This window comes from Panthera pardus, unplaced genomic scaffold (assembly GCF_024362965.1).
Source record: "Panthera pardus isolate Hobbes unplaced genomic scaffold, ASM2436296v1 HiC_scaffold_1, whole genome shotgun sequence".
Taxonomy (NCBI): domain Eukaryota; kingdom Metazoa; phylum Chordata; class Mammalia; order Carnivora; family Felidae; genus Panthera; species Panthera pardus.
Window position 1 is genome coordinate 24979374 of NW_026526654.1, and position 17336 is coordinate 24996709.

The window sequence follows — 17336 nt, forward strand, 5'->3', positions numbered from 1 at the left end:
GCTGGAGCATAGGGAGAAAGAGGGAGTGTAAGGGCAGAATCTAGGAAATATCTTTACCACGACGGTCAGCAGCCTGCGTTGTCGGTAAAAGTATTAACAAAGTAAAAGGCATTTTGCAATTCTAACCTCCTATTTCCACACTTTGCAAGAAGAGAACTCCTGTTCTCAGCTCAACTGGTGGTAAACAGTCGGTGGAGATCGTTGCAGTACAAGAATGAAAAGAAGGTAATCATTCATAACTCCGACATCTGCGTATCTAAGTAAAAACCCGATCCATACTGGTGTCACTTGTCACGAACCGTACCAGACCTCATCTTCCCAGCCACCCCAATTGCGTTTAACCCTGTGGGTTTGAACGGAGAAGAGCTGCGCCTGCGCAGTAGCGCTGCGCCGCCCGCTCCCCCGCGGGCCCCGCCCAGCCCGCAGTGGGCGGGGATAAGTCGGCCCAGCTCCGGAAGCTGCTGCTGCCCACCCCACTGACGTGTCGGGGCAGCGAGACGTGTCGCGAAAAGTCGCGGTGGAACTTACCTGCGGTGTACAGATCTGGCGCTTTACGCTGCTAGGCACTGCTGAGCTGGGAGATGTCGGCTGCGGGCAGGGCGGAGCCCTTGGGTCCTCCCGGCAGCTTTGCGAAGCGGCTCCTGGTGACCGGGGGTGCTGGTTTCATGTAGGTAACGGCGTCGCTGGCCGAGTAGTGGCTCCCCAGAAACCCCAACCTTTTCCTGCACCTCTACTTGCTCTTGGCAACTTGGGACCAGCTTAGGGGGTCTGAAATGGGAAGGGTCTTAACGCATGACTAGGATCAGCCTACCTTCTGCCATCACCCCCCCCCTCCCCGCCCCCCGTCCCCGCCTCCGCCTGAAAAGTCTTGGTTCCTTTGAAACTCCGACTTCTTTAAGATGCTTCCCAACCAAAACCAAAGTGCTGTGGTACCGTCTGTCCTCTTACCTGGCCTGGGATGCACCTGTCACTCTTCTGAGTGCACCCACGTTGCAGTAAGCTTCCTCGACTGCCCCAGCCTGCAGCCCACCCCTTCCGTACACAGGCCTTCTACATATAGGCGCCAAGCAACCATTTTTGGGTTACAGTAGCACATTCATTTATTTACCGGGCTTTAACAAACACCCCTCTGTTAGTGCTTTGACCTGGACTAGATGTGTGATGGCTCTTTACCTCTCACACCCATATTCAATCAGTGAGTCCTCTTTCACTACTTTCAAAGCAAACACTTCTCACACCGCCACCCCACCCCCCGCCCCGCCCTCCTACCCTAGTCCACGTTACTGTCTTCTTCTGCCTAGATTACCACTGTTACTTCCCAATTGGTCGTACTGCTTCCACTCTTGTTCCCCTAAAGTCTGTTCTTCCCACAGAAGTCAGTGTTTATTAAGTAAATAAGTGCATAGAGTTTTACCCTAGTGGTTCCTGTCAAACTTAGAATAAAATCCAAACTCTTTAACATATCTACAAGATTCAAGTGTCCACTCCCTACTTTTCCAAACTGATCTGCCATTCTACCTCTTTGCTTTTCTGTGCCTGCCACACTTACTCTTTTGGAGTTCCTGTAAACACCTGAGGCCCGTTCCTCCTGTCTTGAGGCCTTTGCACTTACTTCCTCTTTGCTTAGGCCGCTTGCATCACTCAATTCGGATGGCTACTTAGACATCACCTCCTGGGAGAGGTGTTACCTGGCCATCTTATCTAAAATAGCCCCTTTCTCAACTAACGCACTAATCACTACCTGAAATTATATTGCGTATTAGTGTTTACTTGCTTATTGTCTGCATCCCCACTCTAGAATATAAACCGATGAGGGCAGAGATTATTGTTTTCAACCAGTGTTTATAAGAATTCTTGGCTTATTTTACAAAGGTCTTCAAAAGTTGTTGAACGGATGAATGCACAGGTACCAACAGGAAACTCCCAGTGTCTAGTGGAAGAAGAGAAACATGGGAATAACCTCCCCCATTAGCACCTTAAATAAGCTCTTCTAATCTGACTGTGATTTGGAGGAGGGTACCAGACAGTCAGGGGTTACTTAATGAGAAGAGGAGCATAAAAGGGTGGAACTTGTGTGAGAGTGCTGGTCCTGGAAGGGCAAGTCCTAGAAAATGCTGTGAAAGGGCCGTCAGGTACAAAAGTCTGAGTTCATAATTTGGTCAAGGGCTGCCCTTGTTCCTGGGGGCCCAGTATTTTAGTGTGTATGAAAAAACCTGGTGAATTATCTCACTGAGATGCCTCCGGTTCCACTTCAAGGTCCTCTGAAGCCAGGAGCCACTATGGCTATCCAATTCAGGATGGCCTCAGCCATTATTAGCCTTGGAAACCCATGTTATTCTGAGGATGCTGGTTTACACCACTAAATTCTTATACCAAGAGATAGAAATTGTAGTAGGGGTGCTGTGAACATAGACAATTCCTATGCTCATACTAACTTAATTTTTGCATAGTTATACCTAAAGTCCCTTAAAAGGTACGTGATAGTTTCAGTCTATCTGTACTGACCACCACCCATTGTATTTATCACCCTGCTTTACTCCCACACGCAAAGCACAAATGGACAAAATCATTTGGTTAAACTAATATTTTCTTATACCCAGGACCAGTAAATTCTCTTTTCCCCACAGTGCAAAGGCATATCCATATATTGATGCTGATTATTGATGATACTGTTGAGAAAGTTAGTGAAAAGTGGAGGGGAGTATGTATTCAGTATAGCTATGTTATTTCTGTTATTTTGCAGAAACTGAAAAGGTATCTTTGAATAGTTTCCTAATACTTGACAGCTTAGGGTAATGTTTAGGAAATGTTTAGTTTAGGGAAAAGGTTAAGTTTTCTAACAAAATATACTTTTTTCTTACAGCGCATCACATGTGATTGTCTCTTTAGTACAAGATTATCCGAACTATATGATCATAAATCTAGACAAGGTGAGTTTTATAAAATGAGTTTCATGCACTGACATTGATGTACTTTTTTAAATATTAAAATCTTATGCTGATATTTTAGTTTTTTATTTAGTCATTTTAGCAACTTAGGGGGCCTACATAGTCATGTGATCATGCTGTATTTAATCTTAGTCCATTTAAACTATAAAATAAAGGTATTAAGTGCAGTATTTTTACCAAAAGAAAATCTTAAACCCTAAATTTATTTATTTATTTATTTATTTTTAATTTTTTTTTAACATTTATTTGTTTTTGAGACAGAGAGAAACAGGGCATGAACGGGGGAGGGTCAGAGAGAGAGGGAGACACAGAATCTGAAGCAGGCTCCAGGCTCTGAGCTGTCAGCACAAAGCCCGACATGGGGCTCGAACTCACGGAGTGTGAGATCATGACCTGAGCTGAAGTCAGACGCTTAACCAACCGAGCCACCCAGGCACCCCTTCAACCCTAAATTTAATATGTAGTGTAATCTTGTGATTATTAACTTTTTTTGGAGTTGGGATACTCTGTTTATTTGATTTTATCATTGTTTTATTTGATTTTGTAGCTGCCACCTCCTGGAAAATTACATATTTATTTCTTAAAGTTAATTCAGTTTTGAGAATTTTTCAGTAATAATTGAAGTCTCCTTGGAGAGTCCAAAAGCCATGATTCGTAATCACTGGAATTTTTATTTTAAACACAAGATGCAGATAGTTACCTTAATGTCATAAAACATAATACTAAAAATCCATAGACAAAGAATAATATGTGGGGCTTATCAATTTTTGCCTACCTTACTATCATGGACAGTAATTTTTTCCCCATCTGTACACTGATTTACTAACAGTTAACTCAGAAAACAGTGTGATCAGTCATAATATGCATAACACAGGTGTCATTGTTTTCAATTACTAATTTCTTTGCAGTAAGAAATGGTAAGCTTTTCTGATGGTTGGAGGCACGTGTGGGCAGGAAAATTTTTTAAAGGAGGGGTTTCTACAATAATTTTTTTGAATTTTAAAAAGGTAACAGAATTACACTTTTTAAAATACTTTTTTTAACATATCAGAGACTTCTAAAAACACAAAGAGCAAACACTTTAAGAAGACATGTTCTTGTATTACAAGTAGAACATCTATAGTCTTTAAAATAAATTGATATCTTATAGGAAAAGCTATTATCACTTTTTCTGTTGTTTCTCTCCCATTCCTCACTTACTTATTTTAAGCTGGATTACTGTGCAAGCTTGAAGAATCTTGAAACCATTTCTAACAAACAAAACTACAAATTTATACAGGTATGAGAGTTTTCTTATAATTATATAATTATTATACTGTGCCTCTTTAGCCATTCAGACATTCTGTCTTTCTACTTTGCAAACTTGTGTAATGTAGGCATGGAAAGTATGCTTCTTAAAGACCTTTTAATTTCTAGAAGTACAACATGCTACAGAGACTACTTTTAAATCGATACCACATATAAAGCAGCATGTGACATTGGGCACGTCGGCAGATCTATGGGTAGCTAGCTGATTGAACTTAAATGGTTTGTTATTTTTTAGGTCCTTACCAGCCTTCTTGATAAGGCCTTGCTGGGATTTAAAGAGATTGGCGTAAAGGGGAATATTACTCAGGCCAGGCAATAGTCAAAAAGCCCACCATGTAGCCCCTGGGATAGTCTTCTCTTAAGAAGGTGGATTAACTGGGTCTGGAAGGCTGATTCTTACTGGCCACCCTTAGACGAGTCTAAAGTATAAACCAGAGAGTCAGGTCATTGACTTGCAAAGGGAAATTTTAATGTCAGATGAAACTATTTAACTCATGATTTGTGTGTGGGGGGTTGTTGTTTTTTTTTTTTTAAAGAGATATTGTATAAATTCTTTTAAAAAATTTTTATTTAAAAAATTTTGGGGGGACACCTGGGTGGCTCAGTTGGTTAATCATCTGACTTCGGTTCAGGTCATGATCTCAAGGTTTGTGAATTCAAGTCCCGTGTCAGGCTCTGCTGACAACTTGGAGCCCGGAGCCTGCTTCAGATTCTGTGTCTCCCTTTCTCTCTGCCCCTCCCCCACTTACACTCTCTCTCTCTCTCTCTCTCTCTCTCTCTCTCTCAAAAGTAAATTTAAAAAAAAGTTTAAAAATTAAAAAAAATTTTTCTTCATTTTTATTTATTTGAGAGAGAGAGAGAAAGAACATGTGTGAGCAGGGGAGAGGGGAAGGGGGGTAGAGAGAATCCTAAGCAGAATCCATGCTCAGTGTGGAGCCCAGGGCAGGGCTCGATCCTGTGACCCTAGGACTATGACCTGAGCCAAAATCAAAAGTTGGATGCTCAACCAACTGAGCCACCCAGGCGCCCCTACAAAGTCTCTTTTTAACCACAAATCATAAAGAATATACTGAGCAAACATTTTATAATTCTGTTCTTCTATATGAAAGTATTTCAGTCATTAAAGAATTGTTGAGAATACATATTTTTAGAAGAATTAAATATACACACAACATCAAAAGTACTCATAATGAGGCACCTGGGTGGCTCAGTTGGTGAAGTGTCCGACTCTTGGTTTCAGCTCAGGCCATGATATCATTTTTGTGAGTTTGAACCCTGGGTCGGGCTCTTCACTGACAGCTCAGAGCCTGGAGACTGCTTGAGATTCTCTGTCTCCCTCTCTCTCTGCCCCTCCCCACTCACTCTGTCTCTGTCTCTCTCAAAATAAATAAACTTAAAAAAATATTCACAGTTCACTTAGTTGTGGTAAAATACATTTTTCAAAATGTCATCTGGTTGTCATACTTTAAACATATTTCAATAATGGTTACCTCAAACTTAAAAAAAATATGTTTAAAAAGTTTCCTGTTAACATAGTGACCTTAGGTTGGCAGGAATGTTACGGGAAAAAGCCAACACAGTTTTTAGTAGTAGTTGGTGCTCAATAAAATATTGTTTTAGAAACTTATTTACAAGAAAGCACCTTGAACTGAATATCTTATATCCTAGGATGCTGGAGAAATACATCATTACTATACTTACTTGAGCCTTTGGTTGAATTTTCAAGATATTCTCTATTCTCTCTATTCTCTATTTTCTTATCATTGTTTTGGTTCATGTAGTAAAATGGTTATTACGAATGACAGTGCTCAATGAAACTTAGTTTTTTCATGTTTGCTTTTTATATAGGGTGACATATGTAATTCTCACTTTGTGAAACTGCTTTTTGAAACAGAGAAAATAGATATAGTGCTACATTTTGCTGCGCAAACACATGTAGGTAAGCATTGTTTTATGTTACAATTCTGATGGGAAGATTTTTTTCCCAGTGACTAGCCCAAATCAAAGTCCACCATTGAGGTTGAATAAGTAGGTACTTAATATATATGTCTTTGAAAGAGCACATACCATGCTCCCCCAGGAGAATAGGACAATTTTAATAATGTAGGTTGAAGTATAACCTTGAATGTTATCTTAAAACTTTGAGTTTAACCAAATTCAATATAGTGATTACTTCTGGGGAGATGGGCCTTCAACTGCATTTTTTATGTTGTTTCTTAAAAGCTGGGTGGTAGATACACGGTTGAACATATTATCATTATCTATACTGTTATGTGCATCTGAGATCTCTTCTAATTGTCTAACATCTCATAATTTGAAACATACCATACATTCAGAAGAATTTAGAAGTAAAGCGAAATGAATAATGATAACGTGAATACCCATGTAGCCATCACCTAAACAAAAGATAGAATGTTGCTAAATTCTCATTAGTAGTAGTACTCTGCCTTATTACCTGATTTTAAAATTATCATTTCCCTTGGTTTTCTCTACAGTATATCTAGGAGATTATTCTAAACAGGATATAGAGATATTCCTCATTCCTTTTTATTTTCATACACTCCATCGCACATATGTACCCCAGTTGGGTTTATTTCCTACACATTGCTATTTAAATGGCACTGCAATGGATGGCTTTGTGCCTGTGTCCTTGTGTAGTGTCCTTTTGTATGTTTGTCGATTGATGTTGGGTAGAGATTCCTAGAAGCAAGAATTGAGAGTGGATTAGTTTGCTAGGGCCCCCATGACACAATACCACAGGCTGGGGGGCTTGAACATCAGAATTCTATTCCTCACAGTTCTGGAGGCTGAAGTCCAAGGTTAAGGTGCCAGCAGGGTTGGTTTCTTCTCAGGCTTCTGTCCTTGGCTTGAGGATGGCCACATTCTCACTGTGTCCTCACCTGGTTTTCCCTAGTGTTTTTTTGTGTGTCAGAATTTCGTCTTTTAAGGACACCAGTCATGTTGGACTAGGGCTTACCTGAATGATGTTGTGTTTAATTACCTCTTTAAAGGCCCTGTCTCCAAATATAGTCACACCATGAGGTACTTGGGGTTAGGGCTCCAACATGAATTTGGGGGGAACACAGTTAAGCCTAATAACCAGGATTGAGGGGGTAAAATCATATGCAGTTTGCCTAGATATTGGGAAGTTTCCTTCCTTAGGGGTTGAAAACACTTTGCATTCTTATTCCTAATGCATGAAGTATCTTTCCCCTATAGCTTCACCAACAGAAGTTATTGTCAAATTTTTGCCAATCTGGTAGGTAAGAAGTGGTATCTATCAGTTTTCATTTTGGATTTTCATTATTATAATTGAGGGTGAGCATCTTAAGCTTAACGACCTCTGTATTTCTTATCTAAACTATTTGTTCATGTCTCCTATCCATTTACAATAGGGTTATTCCTTTTTATTTTCTTATAACTTCTTTATAAATTGAATATACTAGCCCTTTGTTTCTGAAAAGTTTAAGTATTTTCCCCAGTTTGTCATTTATTTGTATTTTTACTTTATAGATTTCTGGTTGTTTTTTTTCTGTGTAAGAGCTTTTATGTAGTCACAGTTAGCAGTTTTTTTTTTTTTTACGTCTGGATTGTGAGCCATATTTAGTAAAGTTTCCCTCATTCCCAGGTTATAGAGAATCTATTCTTCAAAGTAAATTTATTTTCAAAAATAATTTATCTAGCATTTATTGTTCTTTCAGCAATAGCAGGTTGATCTGAAAAGCCTAGCCCTCTATTAGTAGAAACTAGATGTTTCAAGTTTCAAATTTAAGAACAATTTTAAATTTAGATGTCTTTTTTTTTTTTTTTTTTTTAGAATAGAAGTGTTTCCTGGGGCACCTGGGTGGCTCAGTCGGTTAAGCTTTCTGCTTGCTTTCAGCTCAGGTCATGATCTCATGGTTTGTGAGATCGAGCCCCACATCAGACTCTGTGCTGACAGTGCTGACCTGCTTGGGATTCTCTCTCCCTCTCTCTTTGTTCCTCCCACACACATTCTCTCATGCGAGTGCGCATGCGCACCCTCTTGAGAAAGACAGAATAAACAAACATAAAAAGTAATAGAATAAAACTGTTTCCTGCAAATTTAGCACTGATAGTTTTCTAGGTTCTAAGAATTCACATGTACTTTATAATTTCGGCTTAAAGCAATAGTAAGTAGCAATGTGTTTTTGTTATTTTTTTAAACTATTACAGTTGTAGTGAATGAAGAGAAGTGAGTAGAACTTTCCTTAAACCTGAGTCTACCGTTTGGTGTTTGTTTTGTCCCCTGGGTGGCATTGTTCTAGCTTTTTCTCTCTCTTTTTTTTAGATCTTTCATTTGTACGTGCCTTTGAGTTTACATATGTTAATGTCTATGGCACTCATGTTTTGGTAAGTGCTGCTCATGAAGCCAGAGTGGAGAAATTTATTTACGTTAGCACAGATGAAGTGTATGGAGGCAGTCTTGATAAGGTAAGCTTAGAAAAGTATATGTTTCACCCATTTACCATGAACCATGAAACAAATGTGTCTTATTAAAACTTACTCTGGGGGCGCCTGGCTGGCCGAGTCTGTGGAGTGTGCGACTCCTGATTTTGAGGTGGTGAGTTTGAGCCCTGTGTTGGGTGAAACAATTACTTAAAAATAAAATTAAATGAAAATTAAAAATTAAAAGAAGTAAAACCTACCCTGGGCTTTTTCATCCTCTCATTATGCACACTTATAGGAGTCTCCAAACTATCATTTCTTTGTGTCCTCTCTTCAAATCAAATAATACCAGCCCAAATGGCAACAACCATCTAGTCTCGGTACATATTTATATGTAATTTGACTGACAGTATTTTTGCCAGAGAACAGCACGTCCCGCCTTTCTGTCCCAGTCCAGACATGATGAATGTCATTCCCACGGGCCAAGCAGAGCATACCGCCCACTCTCCTTCTCTTCCATTCAGGATAGCGCATCGGAATGTCAAGGGGTGCATGTGAAATTATCGTAGCAGCTGGAATCTGTTCTCCTTTTTAAATCACTTGTACATATTATGCTTCCTATGCAAAAGATGGCTCCATTCTCATCTATATTTTTCACAGTCAGTGTTTGCAGTGACCTCATTCTGTGTTACGTTTTTATGAAAACACATAAGTGAAAAAAAAATCAAGCAGTTTGAAAAAAACTTGTAATAAAAAAGCAGACCCTGACCACTTCTCCTCAATATCCAGTCCCACCCGTGAGAAGCATTTTCAATTCTCTTTGCAATCTTTATGAAGGAACCCTTTTTTCTTCTTGTGCCCTGTTATCCTACATCAGGTCTGACACAGGAGCCAGAACAATTTTTAGAATATAAGTCAGATGATGGGATTACTCTGCTCAAAACCTGTTCACGTTGTTTCAGTGACCTTCAGGGTTCCACAGGTTCTGGCCTCCCTCTAGCTCTCTGGCCTCAACTCCCATTTCTCTTCCCTCACACTAACCTCCTTGTGGTACCTTTGGATGCACTCTGTCTCAGGGCCTTTGCACTTGTTCTCTCTGCCTGCCTTACAGGGTTACTGTGAATGCTACCATATAAAAAACGCTTAGGAAAAATGCCAGGCAAGTAGTTGGGGTCCAGTAAATGTTTTTTAAAATGTAGTAATTAATATTTAAGGTTTGTGATATGTTTTCTGATTTTTCTACTTAGAAACTATGCATAATACATATTTATTAAATGCATCTTTTTAAAATTAGGAATTTGACGAATCTTCACCCAAACAACCTACAAATCCGTATGCATCATCTAAAGCAGCTGCTGAGTGTTTTGTACAGTCTTACTGGGAACGATATAAAGTAAGAACTGATTTCAGAAACTCTTGAATAATTTTTCTTTGGACTTAGGTGTTAAAACTCCAAGTTAGATTAGCAACATTCCATTTTTAGAGTTAAAGACCTAGATTGAGCAGTTTATATACTAAGGAGTTTAAAATACTTATTTCCTATATTGTGTGGACAAAGTAGGACCTACTTCTTGTTCAGTTCATCATTTAAAGGAATAATTTGTGGGTGGCTCAGTCAGTTAAACATCTAACTCTTGGTTTCAGCTCAGGTCATGATCTCACGGTCATGGGATAGAGCCCTGTGTTCGGCTACCTGCTGAGTGTGGAGCCTGCTTGGGATTCTCTCTTCTCTCTCTCCCTCTGCCCCTCTCCTGCACTCTCTCTCTAAAATAAACAAAAATTAAAAAAATAATAAAGCAATAATTTGTATACATTTTTTCTTACTTCAGTGATATATAGAGAATTAGAGCTGTAGGGAAAACCTGGTTGGAATATCCTGATTCCCAGAATCCTCCGGGTGAAAGAAGACAGAGGGAGGGCAGGTTCCATGACCTACCGCATGCTCCTTTCTGCATGATTCACCTCTCTTGGCTCCTCGCGAATGGGAGTTGACATTCCCTTGCCTTTTGTGTTCCATAACTTTGGCCCTTTTCCCATTTGTGGTAGCTCCTTTTATTTGTAAGGGTTGGTGCCTCAGAGAAAGACAACTTGCAGTTTCACATCTAACCAAACCTGAGGTCCAAGATAGAGTCTCTGAAATCATCAGGTAGAAATTTCTGTAATTTTTCTGCTGTCAAACCTAACAAACCTGGCCCTATCTCTCTTCATCCTGCACTTGTCCAAGTAGATATTCCTCTTCTTCCTTTTGGGAACCTCTGCCTTTCTCTGACTCCCATCCTCTCCTGTCTTTTCAAGAACCTTACATTAGAAAACTGTCCCTTCACTTCTGTCCTTAAGATGTGTGGGGTTACTTAGCTGCAAGTGCCCAAATTTTAGAACTGTTTGTCTTTAGATAATTATTACAGTTGGACCTCTTATTGCATTAATGTCGATAACTCTTTAAGTTTCCAGCTGTCATCACACGAAGCAGTAATGTTTACGGACCACATCAATATCCAGAAAAGGTACATTTTATTCCTGAATCCATAGTGTGCTTTAGTGATCGTAGCTTCTCATCATTTAAAATAATCTCTCTTCAGTATTTGTCCAGAATAATTTCTGCTGTAATTGTACATAATTATAAATGCTGTATAGGCCAAAGGCAAATCTCATCAGGTTTAGAGTCTGGAGACCTGAGTTCAAGTCTCAACCTGACGGCAGCTGGTGTGACCTTAGGCCCTTGGAGCGTGGTTTTTAAATTGACGGATAATGAAAATGCTCAGAAGGGACTTTGAAGGATCCAGAGAGATGATCTTCTGAAAATGCCTTGTACTTGGCAGGATTCGGAAGCACCATAGAGTACTGCCATTGCTCCTGTTCTGGCTGCTGAAGACTCCTTCCTGGTTTGCAGTCTAGAAATTTCAGAGCTAGTCAGAGCATAATGTGGGAAGCTGGTACAGAAATTTGTCTCTCCATCAGGTGGCTAATCGTTCCCCAGATCTTCTTTATTGTTGGCTGGCCTGAACATCTTCCAGAAAGTAGTACAAGTACTGAATAAAGAAATGTAGTTAAGAGGCTGAAGACACCAGTGCAGTTGGTTCTGTATCATTAAGCCCAATTTTAAGTAACCATTGCTTTCTTCTGCTTAAATTTGGAGATAGGGTTTTCCACTTTCCAGCTGGTTGCATTGATCTCTTAGCCCAAAGAAAGGGGCCGGCCGTGTCATGATCTGCTGGTCTTAATATCTACTTTGCTTAATTTGGGGTGTATCTTTCAGAAGTGCATTGTTAATTTAATAATATAGCTCGCCCCGTTTAACATAAATTTTCTTTGAATTCAGTGTCACTGGGATTTACTTTTTATTAATTTCACAAGCGCTGAGTGTAGGTGCTGATGCAAAGCAATGAGTAAGATCGGATTCCTGCCCTTAATGAAATCCGAGGTGAACTTTTGTGATGACAGCGAACTGTTCATGAAGACTTCTGAATTTTTACACTATGTGTCATTTTGTCTTTATATTCGTCTAGCAGATAACTTATCTTTGTGCAATAGGAAGCTATCTTAGAGTTCTTTCACTTGTCAATATTATCATAGGTTTCTTCTTGAACTGGTAAGAAAAATTAGAATTTATCCCTATGTATAATTCTTAATAATCATCTTTTAATCATATGATGAGTTAGATTCATATGGATCAGTGAATTTCCAATGTCTGAAACAATATTTAAATATTCTTTTAGGTTATTCCAAAATTTATATCTTTACTACAACACAACAGGAAATGGTATGTTATCATTTACCTTTGTACCCATATGTTTTTCTGGTACATGGATAGTATTCAGTGACAGCAGTCTTGAAAATCACAAAGTCTTAAGAGTTGAAGGCCGTAGGATTGAATGTTTCAACAAATTTACAAATTCCTTCTACAATCGATGTGACAGATTTATAAATAATTACCATCTGTTATCCATCTTTGTAATTTACTTACTAACATCATTGCAACCTTTTTTTTATAACTTCAGTTCTTAAATAATGTATCCTAGAACTTTGAATTTTAGCATTAAAATTTGACATCTATCTTTATATAATTTTACTTTTTCAGAGGAATTACTTAATTCACAGAGCTATATGGATTTCTTCAAAATTAATTTAAGGCAGAAAATTGATGAATAACTTATTTCTCAGGGGTCATTTAGATGCTTGCCACTTTCCTGCTGAGTGCTGAAGGAGGTTTGGAGATCATTTACAAATTATGATAAAATTTAGAAAAGTCTTGAGACTTTGTGTTTTCAGTAAAAGATTTCTAGGATCTCATGGCAATTGGCTGCTCTAGAATGTACACAGTCATTGTGGTACCTTGGTTTGGGAGAGCTTACATTTTTATACATTGTGATTCCCTTTCATTTCATCTTTTTAGCTGCATTCATGGATCAGGGCTTCAAACGAGAAATTTCCTTTATGCTACCGATGTAGTAGAAGCATTTCTCACTGTCCTCAAGAAGGGGAAACCAGGTGAAATTTATAACATCGGAACCAATTTTGAAATGTCAGTTCTCCAGCTTGCCAAAGAACTAATACAACTGGTATGTATATATTGCAGAAAGGTCGTGTTTTCAAAATTGTCACTAAATTAGTGGTAGTAATCACTAAGGTAGTCAAAATCAACAGTTTACAGTTTACTCAGTTGGAAAGTAAACGTGTAAAACAATGAAATGTACGTGCAGATATGTCATTATTTGAAATTATATCACTCATTTATAACAGCTTTTCAGGAAAATAAAAATCCTAACACATTAAATGTAGATACTCATAACAAATATCTCAATATCAGCAATATAAACTTGTATGTGCTAGTCTTAAGAATCAGTGATATATAAATAATTGTAGTTATGAGTGTAGGTACATATTAATGCACATCAATATAGATCTCAAGGATTCAGTGTATAGAAACTCTTCCTTTATACCACTCTCAGAATACTCTGGACTCCAACCATGTGGGCCTTCCACACAAAGCAGTGCTCAGACACAAGCTGGGTAGCCTATAATTTAACTCAGTTCTGACATTATCTGTCTGGAAATAGCTTCAGATGCCATAGGTTAAGTAAGGGCTCAGTCCTACAAGACTATCCCCTGCTTCAGATGCCAGTCACAAAACCTGGTTGTCGCCTGTGCTTCTGACCAACTGGCTATAAATCAGAGGTACTTTGCTAGAGTGACTCACAGAGTTCAGGAAAACAGTTTACTTTCTAGATGGCTGGCTTCTCACACTGGGTGTGACTCTGGAATAGTCAGATGGAGGAGCAGCCTGGGGCCAAGGAGGAGGAAAGATTGTGGATTGACCATGTTCTCTGGGCACACTACCCTCCCAGCACCTCCATGTTTTCAGCAGCCCACATGTTCTCCAAACCCCATCCTTTAGGTTTTTTATGGAGGCTTCATTAAGTGGGCATGATTGGTGAAATCATTGACCACTGGAGAGTAACTCAATCTCCAGCGCTCTGAACATGTGGTTGGTTCCGTTGGCAACCAGCCCCCTCCTTCGGGCCTTTCCAAAATTCACTCATTAACATAAACTCTGGTGTGCTTAAAAGGGGCTTGGGGCGCCTGGGTGGCTCAGTCGGTTGAGCGTCGGACTTCGGCTCAGGTCATGATCTTACGGTCCGTGAGTTCGAGCCCCGTGTCAGGCTCTGTGCTGACAGCTCAGAGCCTGGAGCCTGCTTCCGATTCTGTGTCTCCCTCTCTCTCTGACCCAACCCCGTTCATGCTCTGTCTCTCTCTGTCTCAAAAATAAATAAATAAACATTAAAAAAAAAATTTTAAAAAAAAAAAAGGGGGCTTGTTATGAACAGCAAAAGACACCTTTATCTCTCATCACTTAGGAAATTCCAAGGGTTTTAGGAACAGGGATAAAAACCAAATATATATTTCTTATTATAAATCACAGTATCACACTGAGTAATAACCAAAAGTCAAAAAAGTTAATTTTTTTCCCATAGTTTATGCAATGTGTATTTTTGCTGAGCTTCAGATGGAATTTGGGTTATAAAATATAGGAAGTGTACTAAAATGCTGTTCATTTTAGCTGTCTCCCCCACTTTGAAGCGGTTGTTCCTCTAGTCTTTTAAATCAGCTATGTAATACTTTTGTTATTCTCTGGTCTTATTTTGTAATTCGACACAATCCATTTTCACAGATCAAAGAGACCAATTCAGAGTCTGAAATGGAAAACTGGGTGGATTATGTTAATGATAGGTGAGTAATAAGCTAAAACATTGGGGAAAAGTTGTGAAATCTTAGATACTTATAAAATTCTAAGATATGTTCACTTAATCAGAAACTACCATTATCTCTCTTTAATTTTCTGCTATAAGAACATAGGAGCCCTAATAAGTTTATGTGTATTTATTTATTCATTCATCAAACATATAGGTATGGGCTGCATTCAAACCCAGATCGTGGCTGAAATCAGAAAAGGATAAGCCACGGAGAGGGTTCGGCATCTGGGATTATAGATGTTTTTTTTTTTAACATGTACTTTATTTTACAAATTTCCTATAATAAATTCAGGGAGAATTTTTTTAAGGAAAAATGTGAATTATGGTAAGGATTCATAGACACACATTATTTACATTTGTAAATATATATCCACAATGTCATTTTAAATCTGTTTTGTTTTCTAAGACCTACCAATGACATGAGATATCCAATGAAGTCAGAAAAAATACATGGTTTAGGATGGAGACCCAAAGTGCCTTGGAAAGAAGGAATAAAAAAGACAAGTACGTTATGAATTGATCCTTTTGGGGGAGATTCAGAAAAATTTAAAGGAAAAGTAATTTATTTTTAGAACACTCTAAATTCAGTAGAATGTTGTGATGAATCCTTTCCACTTTTCAAAGTGTTACATTTAGTATGTTTCCAGCCATAGTAATCTATTTCCTAAGCATCTTGAATTTCATAGACTGACTTCTGATGAGTCTTCTGTGTCTCATCAGTGTTTGTTAGAAACCTGTTTCATTGATTCTCAGGTGCAAATTTGTCACTTTTTTCACATCCTTTAAAGGTATGTGGTTTAAAGTCACGAATGTCTTATTATTATTGCATCTTTCTTTCTTTCTTTCTTTCTTTCTTTCTTTCTTTCTTTCTTTCTTTCTTTTCTTGGTAACATGTAAAATAACGTTTACAGGTCCATTTTAACCTCAATTTTAACCTCAGTGGCATCTTAGATTTGATGACATCTGGACAGTTGCAGTCTTTGAGTGTCTGAAGCCTTTTTACATTGAAACAAACAAAATTTAGTTGTGTGAAGAAATGTCCATTAAAATAAGTGTATAGAATCTGTATATATATATATATATGTTAAAGTTCGGTTTAAAAATGTATTCATGAGAAAAGATAAACTCACATGTAGAAAAAAAAGTCTTCATTCAGAGCTTGACATAGAGAATACTTGTGTTGAATTTTTGAAAGCAAATTCAAAGATAATTTATCATTTTTTTTAACTAAGAAAAACTTTCCTGATAATATAACAATATAAAATGACTTTACATATTAACAGAAGAAAAATCACACCTTCTCATTGTGCCTGGAATGCTGTATTGCTACATTTACTTGAACAAAAAAATTACTTGTCCTATAGCTTTAAAACCAGTGCAAATGACGTATCTCTCCTTCTCCCTCAATTTCTTAAAGTCAGAATTTCTTCAACACTTATACCAGCACATTCAGTATTGAATGACTTTTGAAATTAAAAACAAACAAACAAACGATAACTGTCTTTTAAATCTAAGTTTTCGGGTACTGAAACATCTTGTGATTAATGACCTTGGTTGGTTCAAAATCAAGCTGTTTTCATTAGGCATCCTTTGGGCAAGACTGATTCTTACTTAAATTAAGAATCTAAGTACAGTCAGCTGAGTGGCTGATGGGTAAGATTTTTCTGACTTAGCAGGAACTCAGTAAATGCTGGTTAACTGGTGTTTAGTGTTTTGTTTTTTATTTTTTGTCCTTTGGTTTTTTTCCTCTCAGTTGACTGGTACAGAGAGAATTTTCACAACTGGAAGAATGCAGAAAAGGCATTGGAAACCCTTTCCAGTACAACCACCATTTGTATAGTCAAGACAGTTTTCAGAGAAAGAAGAAAATTATCCTACCTCCACAAGCCATGGGAAACCAAGTGACCAAATGGTGTCCTCTTTTCTTTTGGAATTAGATTCATGACTTTTTTGCATAAAATTCAAATGCAAAAACACCTCAATCTTTAGAATAGGTTTGGTGCTGGCATAGGATTTAAATTTCAAGATTCTTTCCAAAAGCCTTTCTCCTGAAAGTTAGGCACCAGAAGGCCTAGAAAGACCTTTCGTAGGAAGGGGCCAGGAAAATGGAATCTCATGGTTCTGAGAACAAGGACCGAGCCCAGTTCTGCGCTGACGACAGCCTTCGCGGGCCCTGAACTCAGTTGCCCAACCTTCCCCACTGCCTACAAAGTCTCTCAAGTTTCCATTTTTAGGCAACATAGGATGAGCTGTCTGTCCTCATTCATCTTTTTTATTAAAGGTCTGATATGCTATAATTGCTTTAAAAGTGGAACAATGGGAATCATATCTAGCACTTTTTAACTTTAGATAATTTTGTAAAATTAAGTTAAATGTTTTTTAAAAGAAGGATGTAGTTTTTACATTTTTCAAAATCAGTTGT

The 17336-nt window shown here is 38.2% G+C and overlaps 1 protein-coding gene across 1 annotated transcript; it reads left to right on the forward strand.

Moving 5' to 3' along the window:
• Positions 1–439: 439 nt before the first annotated feature.
• On the forward strand, positions 440–16992 carry TGDS (TDP-glucose 4,6-dehydratase). The gene is given in 13 exon segments (XM_019444081.2): positions 440–667; positions 2864–2930; positions 4159–4227; positions 6105–6195; positions 8566–8708; positions 9958–10056; positions 11108–11167; positions 12380–12423; positions 13057–13222; positions 14833–14891; positions 15321–15418; positions 16668–16723; positions 16725–16992. Coding segments are annotated over 13 exon segments (1068 nt in total). The 5' UTR covers positions 440–581; the 3' UTR covers positions 16755–16992.
• The last annotated feature ends 344 nt before the right edge of the window (positions 16993–17336 follow it).